This window comes from Rhinolophus sinicus, linkage group LG05 (genome assembly GCF_036562045.2).
Source record: "Rhinolophus sinicus isolate RSC01 linkage group LG05, ASM3656204v1, whole genome shotgun sequence".
Classification (NCBI taxonomy): Eukaryota; Metazoa; Chordata; class Mammalia; order Chiroptera; family Rhinolophidae; genus Rhinolophus; species Rhinolophus sinicus.
Genome location: NC_133755.1, coordinates 147,557,281 through 147,577,757, shown reverse-complemented (window position 1 = coordinate 147,577,757; position 20,477 = coordinate 147,557,281). Strand labels below are relative to the sequence as shown.

The 20,477-nt window shown below is 33.1% G+C and overlaps 1 protein-coding gene across 2 annotated transcripts in view; it reads left to right on the top strand.

Annotated features, from left to right (window-relative positions):
* TBC1D32 (TBC1 domain family member 32) overlaps positions 1–20,477 on the top strand; it is a 400,452-nt gene that overhangs the window by 50,284 nt on the left and 329,691 nt on the right. For both annotated transcript variants that reach the window (XM_074333506.1, XM_019740993.2), the window contains exons 15-20: positions 854–946; positions 2,917–3,059; positions 6,666–6,793; positions 13,482–13,683; positions 14,406–14,488; positions 18,779–18,917. In XM_074333506.1, coding sequence (XP_074189607.1) covers positions 854–946; positions 2,917–3,059; positions 6,666–6,793; positions 13,482–13,683; positions 14,406–14,488; positions 18,779–18,917 — 788 coding nt within the window. The remainder of the gene's footprint in view (positions 1–853; positions 947–2,916; positions 3,060–6,665; positions 6,794–13,481; positions 13,684–14,405; positions 14,489–18,778; positions 18,918–20,477) is intronic.

Genomic DNA, 20,477 nt, shown 5'->3' with positions numbered 1-20,477 from the left:
TCTGTCATCTGTAATTTAGCACTTTATATTAACTTTTAACATTACATTTTGTCCTATCAAATATCACAGGTCATCTCTAAACTCAGTTTTGAGAGATCTATTCTACTGTATTATCATAGGTCAGCGTTTACCTTTAAGTTTCACATGTGCTTTCACCAGAATCTTTTTATGTGAAGGTTCTGTAGCAGAGGTTGGTAAACTACAGCTGGTGGGCCAAATCTGATAACACTGTTTTGTATAGCTTGTGAGGTAGGAATAGTTTTTATGTTCTTAAATTAGTGGAAAAAAGTAGAATAATATTTTGTGATGTGAAAAATATATATACCAGTTTGGTGTACCCAGTGTCTTATTGGAAAATGGCCAGAATTGTGCATTGCATATTATCTATGGCTACTTTAGTGCTACAACATCAGAATTATTTATCACAGAAACTGTTTGGCCAGAAAGTCTAAAATAGTGACTACCTGGTCCAGAAAAATGTTTTCTGACCTTGATTCTGATAAGTTAGCTGGACCAACACATTAAGCTGAATTGCACTGATCCTAATTGAATAAAATCAAGCAGTCCTGGTCAGATTCATAGATGTTCCTATGGTAGGTTTATATTAAGTGATTGGTTCAATGTAAATGGTAAAACTACACCTTCACGTAGCACCTACTGCATCACTTGCCTTATCACCTTTTAATTTACTCTAATTTGTTCTTCTGGAGTCTTCGATCTTAGACGATAACCCCTTTCTCCCTGATTATACCAGTCTCTGTGAAAGCTCAGACTAGGAGGATGGAAGCTCAGTTAGATTTTTGTAAGTTGTAAATCTATGCCAGAAAATAATTTTCTTTTTCTTTTTTTAAAGATTCAGTTTCCCTCACGGATCTTCTGGTTCTGTTTATCCAACTTATCTATTACTCACCAAGTTGTCCAAAGATAACATCAGCTGCACATTTAGGTAATTCTGCTTCTATTTTAAATAGAGAAATAGAAAACATCTGAAAATACTCTAATAGTCTATTGTCTAGATGTTTTGAGTGACTGACCTAGTTTAGTAGAGAGGTTTCGTAAAATCCAGTATTATTTGTAACAAATTACATTGGTCTTGGAAGTAAACCATGAAATTTAAATTTGTTCATTGATGTTTTAAGATGTTCCTAATCTACTGCTTTTTTATTTGGAGTCAATTTTGCTGAGAATTTTAATGTTGTTCTTTATTAACATTAAGATGTTCTTAAGTAATGCTGTTAAGGGAAGTTTGATTGATAGCTACAAATGTATTTTTTCTTGCTATTTTGTATTCTTTATATTTTCCTGGATGTTTTGATCAGCTTGCTTTTTTTCAGCTCACATCCAAAACTTCATGATCTTCTCTTACTAAAGAATAAAGTCCCCAGTTCCCCAAAAAAGCTTCATGATTTTCAGTAAATGCCTTTCAGTGTTTAATATTTAAAGTGTTTTAAACATTTACATTTAAAAGATAACATAATTTTTCCTTTGAATATCAATGAAAGTTTCCAAAGTGAAATACTTTAACAAAGCACCCCCATAATCTATAGACTTATAGTGTCTTAGACTTGGAGGTTACTCTAGAAATACTGGCACAGAGTCTGAGTCAATCATGGGATAAAAATGGTCTGGGCCTTACGTTAGTGCTATAATAACACATCTGTCAATTGGTAGGTTTTATCTTTGCAGTTATAATGGCATACTTGTCCTAACAATGGTTCTCACACTCTTTTTGCCTTTACAGCATTTACATGTATAAAGTATTGGTTAGGTTCCCCCACTGTGTGCTCCTACAGCATTCTGTGCTTCCTTTATGACAAAAAAATGTCCTTTGTTATAATTACTTGTTAATGTCTTGGTTTACCATCTAGTGGATTGTTTTTGTCTTATTACTTCTGTCTACATTGCCTAGCACAGTGTCTGACACTCAAAAATAGTAGACAATTGGATGAATGGATGAATGGCCATATGCTAATCAATGATACCTCATCGCAAATAGGGTTTCTCATCTGTAGCTGGTTGAAAAAAAATCACTTAACTTTCCTTTTCCATTTTCTTTTTGTCAAGTATTGACTTGAAGTCTTAATGTGTTTATGGAGTATTGAGTATTGTAACAAATTGAGAACTTTGATATTATTTTAGTATTGTATCTTACTAGGACAAGCTTACACTGCCGGCTTTTGGTTCCTTAATTTCTTCTTTTTCTGAGTATATTAAGTAAAATAATCTGAGTATATTAAGTAAAATAATCTGCAAATACATTTTTTTATGAAACTGAAAATATCATATCTATTTTAATGACCATTCGGGTTGTTACATTTATGTGTATTTGTATTTTCCAGTATGTATATTTAAAAGAAAATCTTAAAAATGCTTATTCATTTCACTGGTTTTATGGTATCACAAGAAGTATACTAGTCTATAAGAAAATTCTCCTCTGCCTTCTTTTTGACTATTTTGTCTTAATGACTCTACTTTTCTACCAGATCAACACCTGAATACACTTTTTAAGAAAAAGAATAAGAGTAAATATTACATATAATAATAAAAGTGAAAGTAAATGTTTGCCGGGGGAGAAAAGTTATAAATTTGCTTCTAACCACATCCTCACTTTCAAGCAATGATTTAATTTCAAACTGCAAATAACCTTACAGTGTTATCTTTTGGCATTCATATTTGTCATTTATTCACTTTTTATTAACTTGAAGATATGTTAAGCTAATTCTTAATCTCCTTAAGTTTCAGGTTATAATTTGGTAATACATCATCCTTTGGACATTGAGTTTGTGATTTTTAAACTATTTAACCTTGATGATGGGCTTTTTGGAACAGCAATAGCTAAAACCATAAATAAAAGATACATGAAGTACTTCATGTTTAAAGTTTTAATTAAAATAAGAAATTATTCTTGCTTTACAGAGAATTATTCTCCTGCAAGTATGGTGACTGAAGTTCTTCGGATACTCTGTGATCAGAAAGAATGTGCAATCGGGTGCTTATATAACAACATTGTAGTTGAGGCACTTCTTCAGCCTGTTCATGATTTAATGAAAGGCACTAAGGTTGGTATTTACTAAAGAGAAAAAGTCTCTTATTTGTGTATTAGTGAATATTCAATGGGGTTTTATTTCTAAATTTTATATATTTGAAATACTATTTTATTATACCATCTTTCCTTAGACAGATGTATTTTATGCTGACAGATTTTTATTTATTGTTAAGGCCTAAGTTTATGCAGTCAATGGATTTATTAGTTATGACAGTGTGGGAGAAAAACACATATAACATTTTAAATTTTTTTTTCCTAGTTAGGCTTAGATCTGCAAATTGTAAGGACTGAAAAAAGTTATTCTGTTAAGAAGCTATTTGTCTTGCAAATCTAATAAATCTTGTGAATGTTTTAGTATTTGTCTTAACGGCAATTTTATAGCCTTTGGAAATATGATTATTTTTCTGAAAAGCCAGCTGTTTTATAAGAAGAACTAGTATTACTTTAGGAAAAAAGCTTACAAACATCCCAGTTCTAAACATGTATATGTGTCTCTACAGTTTGTACAGTATACTGCTTCACATTATATAAATTAATCCTTACAACCGAGGCTCAAAGAAGTGACATGTTAAAGGGCAGATAGTTAACAGGCGGCAGAGTTGGTACCACTGCTAGTACTGCTGTCTGTCTATATCCCTTCACTTCGATGATTTAAGCTCCTGGGGAATGACTTAAAGCTTGTCAATAAGCTAAAGGTTTTTGCCTTTCCATGTCTGTTTTATGTAGTGTTTTTATTGATTGCATCTGCCTCTTACGCTTACCCCTCAATAGACTGGGCAGCTGCTCACCCATTTATGTATTCATTGTTTATTTAGAAAACATTAAGCATTTATGTGAATGTGGTACCAGGTATGGAATTCTGCGAGATTAAGGACATATAATGATAAATTACGTTGATGATCTTACAGTCAACCCTGGGAAAACAAATAAGTAGGGAAGAAACAAATAGGTTACCTAATACAGCTTAATATAATAGAATGTCATAATATATATAGTATTGTGAAATATAAACCACATACCAGAGCTGAGAAATGTGCTCTTGGATCTTATACCATAGCTATTTTTGTGTCTTTGCTTTCATATATCTTTAGTGTTTTATTTTCTTTTGGCATTTTTCCTTTGCCTGTAAGTATGTCTGAGTCTGTCTCATAGCTGGGATGGGAAATGCTCTTGATTACCCACTGTACATCTTTATCTGCCACTTAATATCTGATCTTTCTAATGATGAACTTTTAATTATGGAAGGATGCCATTGTTGTCTTGGCTCCCTCTTCTCCCAATCGTTTTTTAAATAATTGCATTATGATCTTTCCTCCATTATATCACTGATGCTGCTTTGATTGCTGTTGCCCATAACCTCCTAAATATGTAGCTACTGACCACTTTTAGACTGTTATTTACCTGATTGTTAACACAGTAGATAACTTCTGAAATTAAGAAGTTATGTTTACTTGGCCTTCTTAAACCTTTTGCTGTGACATTCGTTTATATCTGAATGAATGTATCCGAAATTTTTATACATAAAAATAATGGCATTTATATACAAAGCAGCTCAAATTGTTATTATTAAACACATAAACACAAAATATCAACTTTGTGTTTTTTGTGGATTTCTGACACATTTTGAAAAAAACACCTTGAAATCAATGGAGCGAAAGAGTTAAAATCATTCTATTTTTTTCTTCCTTTTTGACAAAGATACTACAGCTATTTAATGGAGGGAAGATGGTCTTTTTAACAAATGATGCTAGAGTAATTGGACATCCATAGGCTAAAAAAGGAACCTCAATCTAAGCATCATATGGTACACAAAAATTAATTCTAAATGGACCATGTTGCCCCTCCCTTTCTTTCCATTCTTTCTCTGTCACTTCTGAGGGCTCCCCTTCCAAGTCCTTGCTTTCTTCAGGGATTCAGGATCAGATTCACTTTCTTTTCTTTTAGTACACTTTTCCTGGATAATCTCCTGTAGTCCCTTGGATTAGATATACGTGTATAGTTAACTCCTAAATTTAGATTTCTTAAGCTCCAGATTCGTCTTTAGCTGCCTGCTGAACACCTTTTCAAGTTATTCGATGAGGAAATCAAACTCACCATTTTAAAAACAGTATTTTTCTGCCCATGCTCCACTTCTTCAAGCTTGCTCATATTTCCTGCATGGGGAGCAGGACTACTGTAAATCCACACTCCTTCCTCATTGTTTTCATTCAATTTGTAATTCAGACTTGTAGATTTGTTTTCCTACATATCTCTGAAATCCATGCATTTCTCTTAATTCCCATTGCTACTGCTTTTGTTTAAATCCTGATAATTCCTTGCTTGGAATATTGAAATAATTTTCTTACTTTCTTACAGTTTTTCACCTTTCTAGCCTATCCTCTATGTTGCCACTAAGGCTGTTAATGATGCTTTCCTGCTTCTTTCTTGCTAGATAAATTTCAAACTTTTAAACTAGACATTTACCAAGCTTTCCATGTTCTTGTATCCTACTTATTTTCTTTCTCATATATTCCAGTTATAGCATCATTTGCATTTTCTAAACAAGGTTATAATATTTCCCTGTTTGCATATGTTTCCCTCATCCTGGAAAGTTTTAAATTACTTGATAAATTCCTCTCTTCTGAGTAGGTTATATTTTTCTCTGATGTTTTCTCCTAATTCTGGCAGGGAGGTGTTTCTCTATTCAGTAAGTCCTCACTTAACATCATCTGTAGATTCTGTGACTTTAAGAGAAACAACATATAAGAAAGTCAATTTTGCCACAGGCTAATTGGTATAGGAGGTCTGACAATTACTTTCCCGAGCTTGTGGCAACGATGTTGCTAATGTCTTTTGATATCAGAGGGATTATTCATTATGAATTTGTACCAACTGGACAAACAGTTAGTTAAACAAGTTGACTATTTGGAAGTGCTGAAAAGCTGCATGAAAAAGTTAGACGACCTGAATTTTTCACCAACAATTCATGGTTCTTGCATCACGACAATGCACCAGCTCGCACGGCACTGTCTGTGAAGGAATTTTTAGCCAGTAAACAAATAACTGTATTGGAACACTCTCCCTACTCACCTGATCTGCACCCCAATGACTTCTTTCTTTACCCGAAGATAAAGGAAATATTGAAAGGAATACATTTTGATGACATTTAGGACATCAAGGGTAATACGATGGCAGTTCTGATGGCCATTCCAGAAAGCGTTCCAAAATTGCTTTGAAGGGTGGTGGACTAGGCTCTGGCATCAGTGCATAGCTTCCCAAGGGGAGTACTTCGAAGGTGACCATAGTGATACTCAGCAGTGAGGTGTATGTAGCACTTTTTCCGTGAACTTAATTATCAGACCTGTAAAACCAGTAGGAGCAGAGATTCTCTCAACTGTCTTAATAAACAATAATTGGTTTGGGTAAAAAGTCTGTTTGTATTTGCCTCATCAACTATGCTGGTAAGAGAATATATATCTAATGAAACATTTAATTCAGACATTATTTCACAGCCAAAACTCATAACTTTCTCTTTGTTGTAGTAATATAACTTCATTAGAATATACTACCACCCTTGAATTTTAGTCTGTGATATGGTAGCATGTCATAAAATTGTATGATTTATCTTTTTAATGTACAGCCTGCTTCAAATTGCTCTGAAACAGCTTTAATTTATATAGCTGATATTTTGGCAAGAATTGCATCCATAGAAGAAGGACTTACCTTACTTCTTTATGGAGAAAATATGAACTCTTCTGAAGAAAAAAGGTATGTGTCTGTTTTAAATAATTTGTGGAATTTTTAGGATATTTTCTTAATCTGATTCAAAGTTTCCAAATGTCATGCTATATGTTAATGAAACTCTGGATAACTATTCAAAGTAGAGGTAGCTTTCCTGACCAGCTGCATACTAGAATGATCTTGAGAAAGTTGAATAAGTAGCCAAGATATGGACTATGCTGGCAGATGTCTGTAATTTTAAAATGAGAATAGGAGGGCTCACTCTAGATGGGATCTTTGGCTACTTTGGACTCATAGTTTAAACTTCCAAAGCCACACATGATTCAAATCAAACCTCACAAAGCTGCACAGAGGAAAAGCAAACTACTTCCTCATCTACCTTCTGTACCCTTTTTCAGTTTCATCTGCTGGCTCAACCAGTGCTAACATTTTGGCTATGCTTCTAGATGTCTCTGTGTTTATAATGATGCATCAAACGTATGTGCATAGAATTTTTATTTCCTCTTTGCAAAAGAGGATGCTCTTTACAAAAGAGGATGTATAACTATGATTATCTTTCTAGTTGAATACAGAATGAAACACTATTCTTAACAGTTCCATAATAATTTTTGATATGGCTTTACCATCACTTATTCAGACTTTCCCCTTATGAATGGATATCAAGTTGTATCTAGGATTTTGCCTCTATAAATAATGCCACAGTAACTGTTCTTTTACTTTATCCTGTTGGTGTGATGGATTGCATTAACTGATTTTTGAATATTGAACCAGACTGGCATACGTAGAGTAAATCCCACTTCGTTGTGGTATATAATTATTTTTATACATTGTTGGATTTTATTTGCTAATATTTGTTGAGGATTTTTGAGTCTATGTTCATGAGAGATATTGGTCTGTAGATTTTGTGATATCTTTGTCTGGTCTTGATATCATTGTTATGCTGTTTTCATAATGAGTTAAGATGTATACCTTTCCTTTCTGTCTTCTGGACGAGACTGTAGAGAATTGGTATAATTTCTTTCTTAAATGTGATAGAATTCAACAGTGAACCTATTTTCTATTTTGGAAGATTATTAATTGATTCAGTTTCATTAATAGATATTGGCTTATTCAGATAGTTTCTTTTTTCTTGTACAAGTTTAGGCAGATTGTGTCTTCCAAGGAACTGGTCCACTTATCTAGGTTATCATAGATCGTTTGTAACATCCTTTTTAATGTTTGTGGGATCACTACTGATGGGCCCTCTTCCATTTCTGATGTTAGTAATTTGTGTCTTCCCTTTTATTTTCTTTAAACTTGCTAAAGGTATTAATTTTATTGATCTTTTAAAACACTAGCTTTTGAGTTACTTTTTAAATTTTTCTCTATTGATTTCCTGTTATTAATTTCATTGATTTCTCTTCTAGTTTTTATTATTTTCTACTTTCATTGGATTTAGTTTTTTTTCTAGTATTTTTTTTTTTATGACGGAAGCGTAGATTATTGATTTCTGCATCTTTCTTTTTTTAATAATATGGGTTCAATGCTGTAAATTTCCCTGTAAGCACTGCTTTTGCTGCATCCGACAGATTTTGGTAAGTTGTATTTTTCATTTAGTTCAAAATATTTCTGAACTTTTCTGGAGACTTCTTTGACCTATGTTTTATTTATGGATCTGAGAACATATTTTGTATGATTTATATTATTTTCAAATTGTTAAGAGGTGTTTTCTGGCCCACAACGTGGTCTTGGTGAATATTCCGTGTGAGCTTGAGAAAAACATACTCGGATATTCTGCTTTTGTTGGATTAAGTTTTCTGTAGATGTCAATTATATCCAGTTGGTTGATGGTGTGTGTTTTTCTGTTCAACTATGTCCCTACTGATTATCTTCATGCTGGACCTGTCAATTATTGACAGAATGATATTGGAATCCCCAGCTCCATTAGTGAATTCTTCTACTTCTTGCGGTTCTTCTATTCCTCCTTGCACTTCTCAGTTTTTACTTCACATATCTTGATGCTGTTAGGTACATATACATTAAGGATTGTTGTGCCGTTTGAAAATTGATCTCTTTATTATTACGTAATCCCCCTTTTTGATAATTTTCCTTGCTGTGAATTCTGCTTTGTCTAAAATTAATAGCTACTCTAGCTTTCTTTTGATTATCAGCATGTTATATCTTTTTCCATCCCTTTACTTTTAATCTATCTTTCTCCTTATATATAAAGTGGGATTCTATAGACAACATATAATTAGGTCTTTTTAAAAAAATCTGTTTGACAGTCTGTCTTTTTAATTAATATATTAGGTAGTTGACATTTAGAGTGATTATTGATACAGTTTGATTAATATCTAACTATATTATTTACTTGCCTTTGTTCTCTCTTTTTCTGCCTTCTGTTATTTATGATTTATTTTTTGTCATCATATGTGTGTGTTAATCTGTTTACATCTGGAAACATTTTGTCTTACTGGTAGTAGTTACACAGGATCAAGCTCACCATTTAATCCTCAAAGCAACAAAGGAGGGTGTCTCTGTGGTTATCTCCATTATATAGATGGAAACATTGAGGCTTGGGTTTCCTTAAGTGTAATTCAGTATAAGGGGGGTGATTTTTTGTTTGTTTCTTATTCTTTATTTTTGACCTATTTCACACTGAATATTTCACACTGAATTTTTTTTTTTTTTAACTTTTTCTGTCTACAAAGTAACACATACTCCTGGCAGTGAACTTGGAAAGGAGGGAGGTAGCAATAGTAACTAAGTTGAAAGGCAGCATGGTATGAGGTTTAGGTGCATGGGTCCTGGTTCGGACCACTTGGGGTACGTCCCAGCCCTACCACTCGGTCATTGCACTTCCCTGTGCCTGAATTTCCTCACCTGTGAATTAGGGATAACCAGCACTACCTGCTTCACAGGGCTGTTGAAACTTTAAACATGTTACCATGTGTGAGGCACTAAGGGTTAGCTTTTAGTGTGTACACATGACATGTACCTTACAGAAAGTGGGCTGGTGCTGTGTGTGGTGTTTTCTTCACGTACCTAACAGGTTTTACAGAAGGTAAGTTTTCTGAACTCCCGCCTGTCTCAGGCAGAATGATAATGTTCTTTTTTCTTAAGATTGGTTTGGCTATTCGGGGTCTTTTGTGGTTCCAAACAAATCTGATGATTTTATGTTCTATTTCTTTAAAAAATGCCATTGGGATTTTGATGGGGATTGCATTAAATGTGTATATTGCTTTGGGTAATATGGCCATTTTAACTATGTTGATTCTTCCAATCCATGAGCACGGAATGTCTTTCCATTTCTTTGTGTCTTCAATTTCTTTCAAAAATGTCTTATAGTTTTCAGCATATAGGTCCTTCACATCCTTGGTTAAGTTTATTCCTAGGTATTTTATTCTTTTTGCTGCAATTGCAAAAGGAATTGTTTTTTTTATTTCTTTTTCTGAGATTTCATTGTTAGTATATAGGAATGTAATGGACTTTTGTACATTGTTTTGTAGCCAGCAACTTTACTGTATTCGTTGATTGTTTCTAATAGCTTTTTGGTGGAGTCTTTAGGGTTTTCTATATATAGCATCATGTCATCTGCAAAGAGTGATAATTTAACTTCTTCATTCCCAATTTGGATGCCTTTTATTTCTTTCTCTTGCCTGATTGCTCTGGCAAGGACTTCCAACACTATGTTGAAAAGCAGAGGTGATAGGGGACAGCCCTGTCGTGTTCCTGAACATAGAGCAAAGGGCTTCAGTTTTTCACCATTAATTATGAGATTAGCTGAGGGCTTGTCATATATGGCCTTTATTATGTTAAGGTATTTTCCTTCTATACCTATTTTATTAAGTGTTTTAATCATAAATGGATGTTGTATCTTGTCAAATGCTTTTTCTGCATCAATTGATATAATCATATGATTTTTGTCCTTTATTTTGTTTATGTGATGTATCACATTGATGGATTTGTGGATGTTGAACCATCCTTGTGCCCCTGGGATGAACCCCACTTGGTCGTGATGAATAATCTTTTTAATGCATTGTTGTATTCGATTTGCTAGAATTTTGTTTAGGATTTTTGCATCTGTTTTCATCAGAGATACTGGTCTGTAGTTTTCTTTTTTTGTGCTGTCCTTACCAGGTTTTGGTATCAGGGTAATGTTGGCCTCATAAAATGAGTTAGGGAGTACTGTCTCTTCTTCAATTTTCTGGAAGAGTTTGACCAGGATTGGTATTAGATCCTCTTTTAATGTTTGGTAGAATTCACTAGTGAAGGCATCTGGTCCCGGACTTTTGCTTTTGGGAAGGTTTTGGATGACTGACTCAATTTCGTTACTGGTGATCGGTCTGTTTAGATTTTCTAGTTCTTTATGGTTGAGGCTTAGAAGGCTATATGTTTCTAAGAACTTGTCAATTTCTTCTAGGTTATTGAATTTGGTGGCATATAGTCCTTCATAGTATTCTTGGATGATCCTTTGTATTTCTGTGGTGTCTGTGATAACTTCCCCTTTTTCATTTCTGATTTTGTTAATTAGTGTCTTCTCTCTTTTTATCTTACTGAGTCTAGCCAAGGGTTTGTCAATTTTGTTAATCTTTTCAAAGAACCAGCTCTTTGTCACATTAATTTTTTCTATTGTCTTTTTGTTCTGTATTTCATTTAGTTCTGCTCTGATTTTTGTTATTTCCTTTCTTCTGCTAACCTTGGGTTTCACTTGTTCTTCTTTTTCTAGTTCTGTAAGTTGTAACATGAGGTTATTTATTGGGATTTTTCTTGTTTCTTGAGATAGGCCTGTAATGATATCAATTTCCCTCTTAAAACTGCTTTCACTGCATCCCAAAAATTTTGGTAGGATATATTTTCATTGTCATTTGTTTCTATGTATCTTTTGATCTCTCCTCTAATTTCTTCTTTGACTCATTCTTTAAAAGTATATTGTTTAATCTCCATGTATTTGTGTTTTTTCCTGTTTTCTTTTTGCGGTTGATATCCAATTTCAAAGCCTTGTGATCAGAGCATAATGCTTGGTATGATTTTAAACTTCTTAAATTTGCTGAGGCTGATTTTGTGTCCCAATATATGGTCTATCCTTGAGAATGTTCCATGTACACTAGAAAAGAATGTATAGTCTGATGTTTTAGGATGAAGTGCTCTATATGTGTCAGTTATGTCCATTTTGTCTAATTTGTAATTTAGGGCTGTTATTTCGTTATTTATTTTCTGTTTGGATGATCTATCCATAGCTGTCAATGATGTATTTAAGTCCCCTAGTATAACTGTGTTTTGGTCAATTTCTCCCTTTAGTTCTGTCAGTAGTTGCTTGGTATATTTCGGTGCTCCCTGATTGGGGGCATAAATATTGATGACTGTTATGTCTCTTGTTTCATAGTCACCTTTACCATTATGAAATGTCCATCTTTGTCTCTTGTTATCCTTTTCACCTTGAAATCTGTTTCATCTGATATCATTATGGCTATACCTGATTTTCTCTGGGTGTGATTTGCTTGGAGTGTCAATTTCTACCCTTTCACTTTGAGTCTATGCTTGTCCTTGTAGCTAAGATGTATCTCTTGGAGACAGCATGTGGTTGGGTTTAGTTTTTTCATCCAATCTGCTACTCTGTACCTTTTTATTGGTGAGTTCAGTCCATTTACATTTAGGGTGATTATTGATATGTGAGGATTTCCTGTCATTCTATCTTTAGTTTTCTGGTAAGGCTGTGTCTCCATTGTTTCTTTGCCTTTTTGTTGTTGTCTATTATTTCTGTGTGGTGGTATTCTATGATGTTTCCCTCTGTTTCTTCTTTTATTACAGTATATGTTTCAGTTCTGGACTTTTTTTGACTGGTTACCCTTAAGGTTATGTAAAAAAAGTTTGATATTTAGAGTATTCCATTTTCTTGAATAAATAAAATCATGTGTATCTTCAAAAGGGAATGATGGAAGGATAAACTGAAAAGTAATGAAAATAGTTTTAGAGGAAGGGAGAATAATTCCATGGATTGGGAGTTATTGATGTGGTACATCTGGGCTTATACCTTGATTGTAACCTAGATTTGCAACCTAAATTTAACTCTGGGATCATGTAGCTATTTTAAATACTAAACGTAAAACAAAGTTTAATCAAAAATAAAAAGTCAAATTAAAAAAAATATAAACAAATGGAAATCAGTGAACTTAACTACTAAACAATCAAGTTAGTGACATATACATGCAGTGAAAACAATTATTTCATGTGACCTAATTCTATCAAACATTTCTGGCGGGATGTATTCCACAGTCAAAAACAAAAATCCTCAAAGTAATCTTAAACTTCATTTAGTATATTTTGAAACAATTATGCACGTATTCTAAGATAGGGGGAATTAATTCTGGTTAATAGTCCGGGGAATGTGTAACAAGTGCTAGGAATGTAGAACTCAGGGTTATGCTTTCACTATAAAAATCAAGCAAAGTGGTGACACATGGTCCTGAACCCATTGTGTCCATAACCTTTAAAGTGTATAAGATTTTTTGCTTTTCCTATCTTTATATTCTTTCCTCTATTCTACTGGAAATACTCTCAGTATTAGACAGCTGCGTATGGATGAGAACAGCATGTTGATATGTCAGAAAAGCTAGAGGAGGACTAAAAGGAAGCCAAACAAATGAGGACTTTGTGGTCAGGCTAGCCTTTTTGGTAGGGTTTTATAAAGTCATGCTTCATAACCTGGGATTCAACTTTCGGTATCATCTTTTAGTTCCACAGGTGCTCATATAATTGCTCAGTTTTCAAAAAAACTTCTTGATGAAGATATTTCTATTTTTTCTGGATCGGAAATGTTGCCTGTGGTTACAGGAGCTTTTATTTCTGCGTGTCGCCAAATATATGGTACATGTGAAGGCTTGCAGTTGTTAATTCCTTATAGTTTGCATGAATCTATAGCAAAGGCATGGAAGAAGGTAAATATTTTCAAGATTTTTCTTTTTCTCCCTGCAAATCTTTATTTGAAATATAGCCACGATTATAGTGTCTGTCATACTGCAGTTAAAATATTTTACTGGGGGCAAATATGATTTCTTTAGCATCACTGTGCTCTAGGAGACATGATGCTTTTTAATTTGGCACAGGATGACTTTAGTACCTCCTCTTCTAGTAGGACACATCTCTAGGACCTAAGTGGGCACTACAAAGTCTTTTCTTCTGGTACCGTGTTTCCCTGAAAATAAGGCCAGGTCTTATATTAATTTTTGCTCCAAAAGACACATTAGGACTTATGTTCAGGGGATGTCATCCTGAAAATTAAGGTAGGTCTTATTTTACAGTTAGGTCTTATTTTTGGGGAAATATGGTAGGAGAGGCTTTAGGTAAATTATCTTTGCATAGACTGACGTTCCTCTTTGGAAGTTATTTCTGAGCAATTTTCATTGGTAGGTGGATTTTTTATTATGGACTCTGGAGATCATAATGTAGCAGTAGTCGAATATAGTATATATTAATGGATTGTCTTTTTCCCCTCAATATACACTGTATGAAATACTTTACATGATATTTAATTAAGAACTGAATCTAACTTTTGAAGATCATTTAATTTTAGTTACATTAAAGATCAAATATAAAAATGTAGCATGCGGTCTTATCAGTAAACAAAAAAAATAGTGTAAATCAATCTGTTATATTTTAGACAAGTTTGCTATCAGAAAGAATTCCTACTCCAGTAGAGGGTTCGGATTCTTTGTCTTCAGTAAGCCAGGAATCCCAAAACATGTAAGTACAATTGATTAACTCATCTGCTTTTTTTTTCACATTTGCTGAAATAATTTTAAAATGAGAATGTAGTAGAATACTGTAGCAAAGATGTTTTATGGGAAGGTAAATGTATACATATAGGATCAAGGAAAATTATATCTAAGAGGAACTTGAGAGATCATATAATATTTATACCTTTAAAAAAAAAAAACTAGCAATAGTTATTATCCTTGCTTTATCCTGTATTTACATTTTGGGTTAGGAAACTTGACGTCTTTTTGTATTTCCAGAAAATTTAGAAAATTACCAAATGCTAAAACTAGAAACCTAACTAAGGAATTCAGTAGAAGAAAAGTGTTTTTAAATGGCAACGAGGTCCATTTATATTTAAAAATATGTTTTCAAAGTACATGGGAATTCATTTTAATTAGATTTAGGCATGCAAAAATTATTTAAATCAGTATTTACACCAATTTTTAATTTAGATGTCTCTCCGTATTTCTTCACAAATATCAATAGGATGTGGGGTCAGATTAATGGGGAAAATACATATATGTATTTTTAAAATGAAGATCTGACATATGTTCTTGGATTCTCTTCTTAGTTGAGTGCTGGTATAGTCTAAAAAGGTAATACTTAGAAGAATCTTAAGAGATATTCTTAAGAGAAATCCAAAAACAAATACTTCTTTTTAGGTAGTCACAGTTTAACTGAAAGAAAACCAACCAGTCAAACAAAAAGCCTTTTGTATTTTCTTAACAGTGTAATAGTTCAACAAATAATTATAGCTAATTTTTAGGGAATTAACTTTTTTCTGATAGTTGTCATAAACTTAAATCAACTTCCATTTTTTTCTTTGCACTAAGGAGTAAGAAAAATATTTCTGCAATTCATTTTTGTGGTAATTTTTAGATCTGTTGTTTTAGAAATCTATGATTTGTCACTTTTTGTTTTCATTCATGCATTCATTTTATAATCATTCATTCAGCTATTTATTGGATGAAGTTCTTTGTTGAGTTCTGAGGATACCTGTATACCTCAGAGAGCTTATTGTGTAATGTAGAATACAAATAAATAAATACAATATGGCGAGATAGTATGCTAAATTTATATGATTAGGTTCATGTGGGGTTCATTGTTAATGAACTTGTAGAGAAATCTTCCTAAAAGTTGTTAAACTAAGTGAAAACGAATAAATTGATACTAATGGTCTAATGGAAGAACATTATTCCAGGTAGAAGAAATAGTGTGGTCAATAGGCTAGAAGGGGGAATGTGATTAATGTACTTAATGTGTTTTACTGTCAGTAATATTTTTAGAATTTTGATGGTACAGTCTGAGGGAGCTAATAAGTTATATGCCACTCCTTTCCTCCTGAATTATGAACCAATTAATAAGAGATAAGAAAGTCAAGCAAATCAAAATACTGAATAACAGGCTTCCTAAGATTGATCTCAAGAATTAGACAGATTTGCCCTTCTGTCACAATCAATAGTGGATGCTCATAGGATTTCCTCTAAGGCAGAATTTACAAAGATCAAACTTAATTACATAGGAGAACAGAGCAGAATGGGTGCTTCCTACAGTTGGCTGCACAAAGAGGAAGTCGACTGGGGGAAAGGAATTGCTCAGCCAAGCATGCTTATTTAAGTCATTTTCCAAATCTCCAGTATCCGTTCTTCTTCCATGGGGAGGAGTAAGTGATTAGGTAGAGAGAGGCAAGCAGTGTTAAACTGGGGATTATACTACGGTAGATATGAAACTTAATGCCGGGGGAAAAGGAGGTTTCCCCAATATTAAATATTAAAGTCTTTGGAACAAAAGATTTAATAAGACTTTTTGGTAATAGTCAAAGCTGTTGATTTCATTTTTTGTCATCAAAATTAAATGATTTCATGGAAAGAATCAAGTATCTTTTGTTATTTTGTATTAATTGAAAAGTTCGCATGAGATGGGCATTTTTTGTTCCTTCGTAGTTTGGTAAAACTTGAGTGTAAAACCATGTGAGCCAATTAACTAGACTAGTATGATGCCAACACATATAACCTCTCCTTGTCTCTCCCTGCCCCTCCAACCCTGTTAAACAGTAGTTCTCTGGGTATAAAGGTTTTGATAAACAATTATTTCTCATCAGAATTAGAAGCTATTACTTCATTGTCTTCTGGAATAAGTAGTAACTGATAAATCTGTCAATATAATTGCCTTACTTTTATAGGTCATACCTTTTTTCTCTCATAGATTTTAATTTTTTTGGGGGGGGGTGTGTTTGCTGTTTCTATGTTATTTAAGTTTATCCTCCTTAGTACTTTCGCTGTTCTATTGATCTATAGCCTGGACTGACTGGTGTCTTTCCTCAAATGTAGAAAATTCTTATTATTTTCTTTTCAAATATTCTTTCCATTTTCTTCTCTTAGACTTTTTATTAACTGCATATTGAAACCTTTCAGTCTATTCTCTATGTCTCATTTGTTTTCTCAAATGTTTCTTTTCTACTTATCATTCAATTCAGTAATTCTCATGTTGACCATGGCCTAGAGTAGTTTATCCTATCAGCTTTTTACATGGCTATTTTTTTGTTTTGTTTTATTTTATTTTTGTTTTGTTTTGATTTTTAATAAATAACAATTGGAAAGTTCCAAGCTCTCCAATTGTTATTTATTAAAAATCTAATTTTGAAATTTCATTTCTCCTTTTTGTTTTCACAGTTTTAATGGAATTTTGAAATAAGATTATTTTAAAATTATTATTTCTGAAAATTATTTCAGCTGGAATAAATTCACTTCATGACTATTGATTCTTCTGGCTCTTAGCTGCATATAGCATTTGAAGTTTGATTGCAAGTCCATTTTTAAGTGAGAATCTTTTTTTCCTTTCCCACTTTCCTCCCTCCTGCCTTATTTCTCCCAATTTCTAGTTCTGTGTTCATTGTTCCCTGTTCAGCATTTTTATGTTTTTTCTCTTTTACCCCATGTTTTAAATAAATATTGTATTGGCATTAAGGCTTCTGTCAGTGATGATGGAGATATTAAACAGGTACAATTAAAGGATTAGAAGATGAATTGATCAACTCATTTCTAGAAATGAGGCTTTATCTGTATTCTCCTGTCTAAGTTTATGCTTTGTCAAAAGCCCCAGTTTTATACATATAGTATATGTATTTTGTTTATTTATAATATTTTCTTTAAATATATAAATTATATATTAATTTTAACTTCAATTAAATATATATTATTTTTACTAGTCTATGCAGTCTTGAGTCTGGTACTGGTTTTATATCTCACATGTGACTCTTGTAGTGCTATATATTGTGTTGGAGACAAATTTGGCTTCCATTGCCTACATTTGCCCCAAAACTAGTCTCACTTCTTTAGGCTTCTGTTCTTTTTGTCCATGGTGATTTTTATTTTGTAGTTGAACATGGTTATATCTTTGACCATTGCTGTGTGATTTGTGCAGAGGGATATGTGTTGATTTTTTTTTTTTTTTTAAATCAGAAAAATCCCAGATTTCACATCTCTCTTAAAAGAAGTTCCCAAATAGACCTGAAACTTCCTTGGAGGGATGGGAAAAGGCACACTTTTTACATACTTAGTTTCATTGTGTATATAAACATTTGATTTTGACCTATTTTAATCGCCCACAGTTTGTTTTCAGACAACTAGGATTACTACCCAGTAGGTAGTATGTTTTCTCTTACTTCTGTTACTTCAGAATGAAGAGCTCATATTCCTTCCTGTGTTTCTAGTTTTCTAGCTCTGACTCTTTTATTAACTGTGTCATCTGACTGTTTCAAGTTTATTTCTCTGGAGAATGCTACTAGTCTTCCTTTTAGAAATGTTTTGAGAAAAAACATGTCATTCTCCAGAAGTATAATTAAAAACCTATTAAAATAAAGATAATATGCCTGATTTGCTTTAGAAAGTCAGAAGATAGGTACTCTAAAGTGAAAAGAAAGTACATTTCAATATGATGGAGAGTTTGTGCTTGGGAAATCCAGGCACGGCAGAATTATAATAGGAAGACAAAATTTATTTAAGGAATGGATAAGGGAACCTAGGTATAATAAAAATGCTGGCATACACAGTTAACATTTAATTCATTCAGGAAAATTATTGGGATATAAGATATAAGAATAAACGTATTCACTATCAAGGAAGATATGTTTTTTATTATATTTTTAAACATTGATTGAGTACTTTGCAACCAATGTGAACTCTAAATTTAATTGTTAGCAGTATTAAGATGAAATATTTTCTTTTCAGTTTGAGTATAATAAAGAAACTCATACCTTTCTTTTACCTGTTTCAGTATGGCTTGGGAAGAGAATTTGTTAGATAATTTACTAAATTTTGCTGCCACCCCCAAAGGACTACTACTTCTTCAAAGAACAGGTGCAATCAACGAATGTGTGACATTTATGTTCAACCGATATGCAAACAAATTGCAGGTATGAATTACCATCTGCCATAGGCAAAAGGAATTTTTGTTTCTTTCAAAGCCATTAAAAACATCATTCTGTTTTTTGCACGTGAAGAGGTTATTAAACCTCAGTTAAAAAGCCATACAGCATGGTAATATTTAACGTGATATTCTTTTCTAGAAAGCGTTAGTGAGTTGATGTTGGTATCTATGGCTATATTTACAGGGTGGCAAACAATGAGATGGAATTGAAAATTTCAGCTAATCCAGATGTTTTATAAATGTGATATCAAACATCTGGATATACAAAAATTAGGTGGAATTCCAAGAGAAAAATCTGTTGGGTCTAAGTGTACATGTCAGTGAGAACGTAGGCCTCACATTTAAAAAGAAACAAAGCTATTTGTAGAGGGATTTTATTATTGCTACTATTAAATGAAATTTACAGTGTAATATGCCTTTCTAAGACAGATGTCATTGACGTATAGTCAGTTATTTGGTGTTAAAGTCTCTAGACTTCTGGGCTTTGTAGGATCATAGGTATGATTTTAGAAGTGTTTTCTTTGTCTCTGACAGGTGTTGTTTTTTGATGTGTTATTATTTTGTTATTTTGATGTGTTATTAACGTTACCTGATTGTAAATATTACTTTGTTTTTCCTTAGTCTTGAATTCTAATTTTTTGTTTTTTGTTTGAGCCTATAAAAAACAAGTAACTTTTAGAGTTGCTTTTGCCTATGAAGAATAAGTAGTTCCTGAGGGAGGGCCCAGGCCATCTCTATAAATAACACATATGAACATTAGTTCATGGGTTTATGATATTCAGTTTGTTTGTACAGATACGTGGTTTTATTTAAATGGACCTCAAGTATAGAAAATTTATTTACATGTCTCAGTTCATGGCCTACTGTTTTCAGTAGTCCATGGAAGGTTTCTGTCTTGATTAATTTTATCGCCTGTCATTCCTGATTCGCAGTTCCATTTCACTCTGCATACATCCCCTATCCTGAGCTTTCACACTAATGCGTTATATGTAATGTCCTTGGATATGTATGTTTCTTGTAGTATGTTGTCTTAGTCCGTTTGGGCTGTTATGACAAATTACCACAGACTGGGTGGCTCATGGTTCTGGAGGCTGGATGCCAGCATGGTCAATGGAAAATCGTCTTTTGACTCTCAGACTTCTCATTACATCCTCACAAGGCATAAGGGGTAGGGACCTCTCTGGAATCTTCGATATGATATAAGAGCACTAATCCCATTTATGAGGAGTCCCCACCTTTATGACCTTATCACCTCCTAAAGTCCCTACTTACTACTGTCTATTTTGGGGCTTAGGATTTACACACATGAATTTTGGAAGGCCACACATTCAAACTATACCAAGTATAGAAATTTTTCAGACTTCTTTTTTAATTTGAATTTTTCTGCTGGTGAGTTTGAATCTCCCTATGTACTAGTTACCCATTTGGGTTTTTCTTTTCTTTTTTTTTTTTTTTTTTACATTTCTGGAAATATTCAAGCCATTCAAAGACATTTTCCTTGCTCATTCAGATGCTTGAGATCATGCAGACACAGCTTTTACCCTTG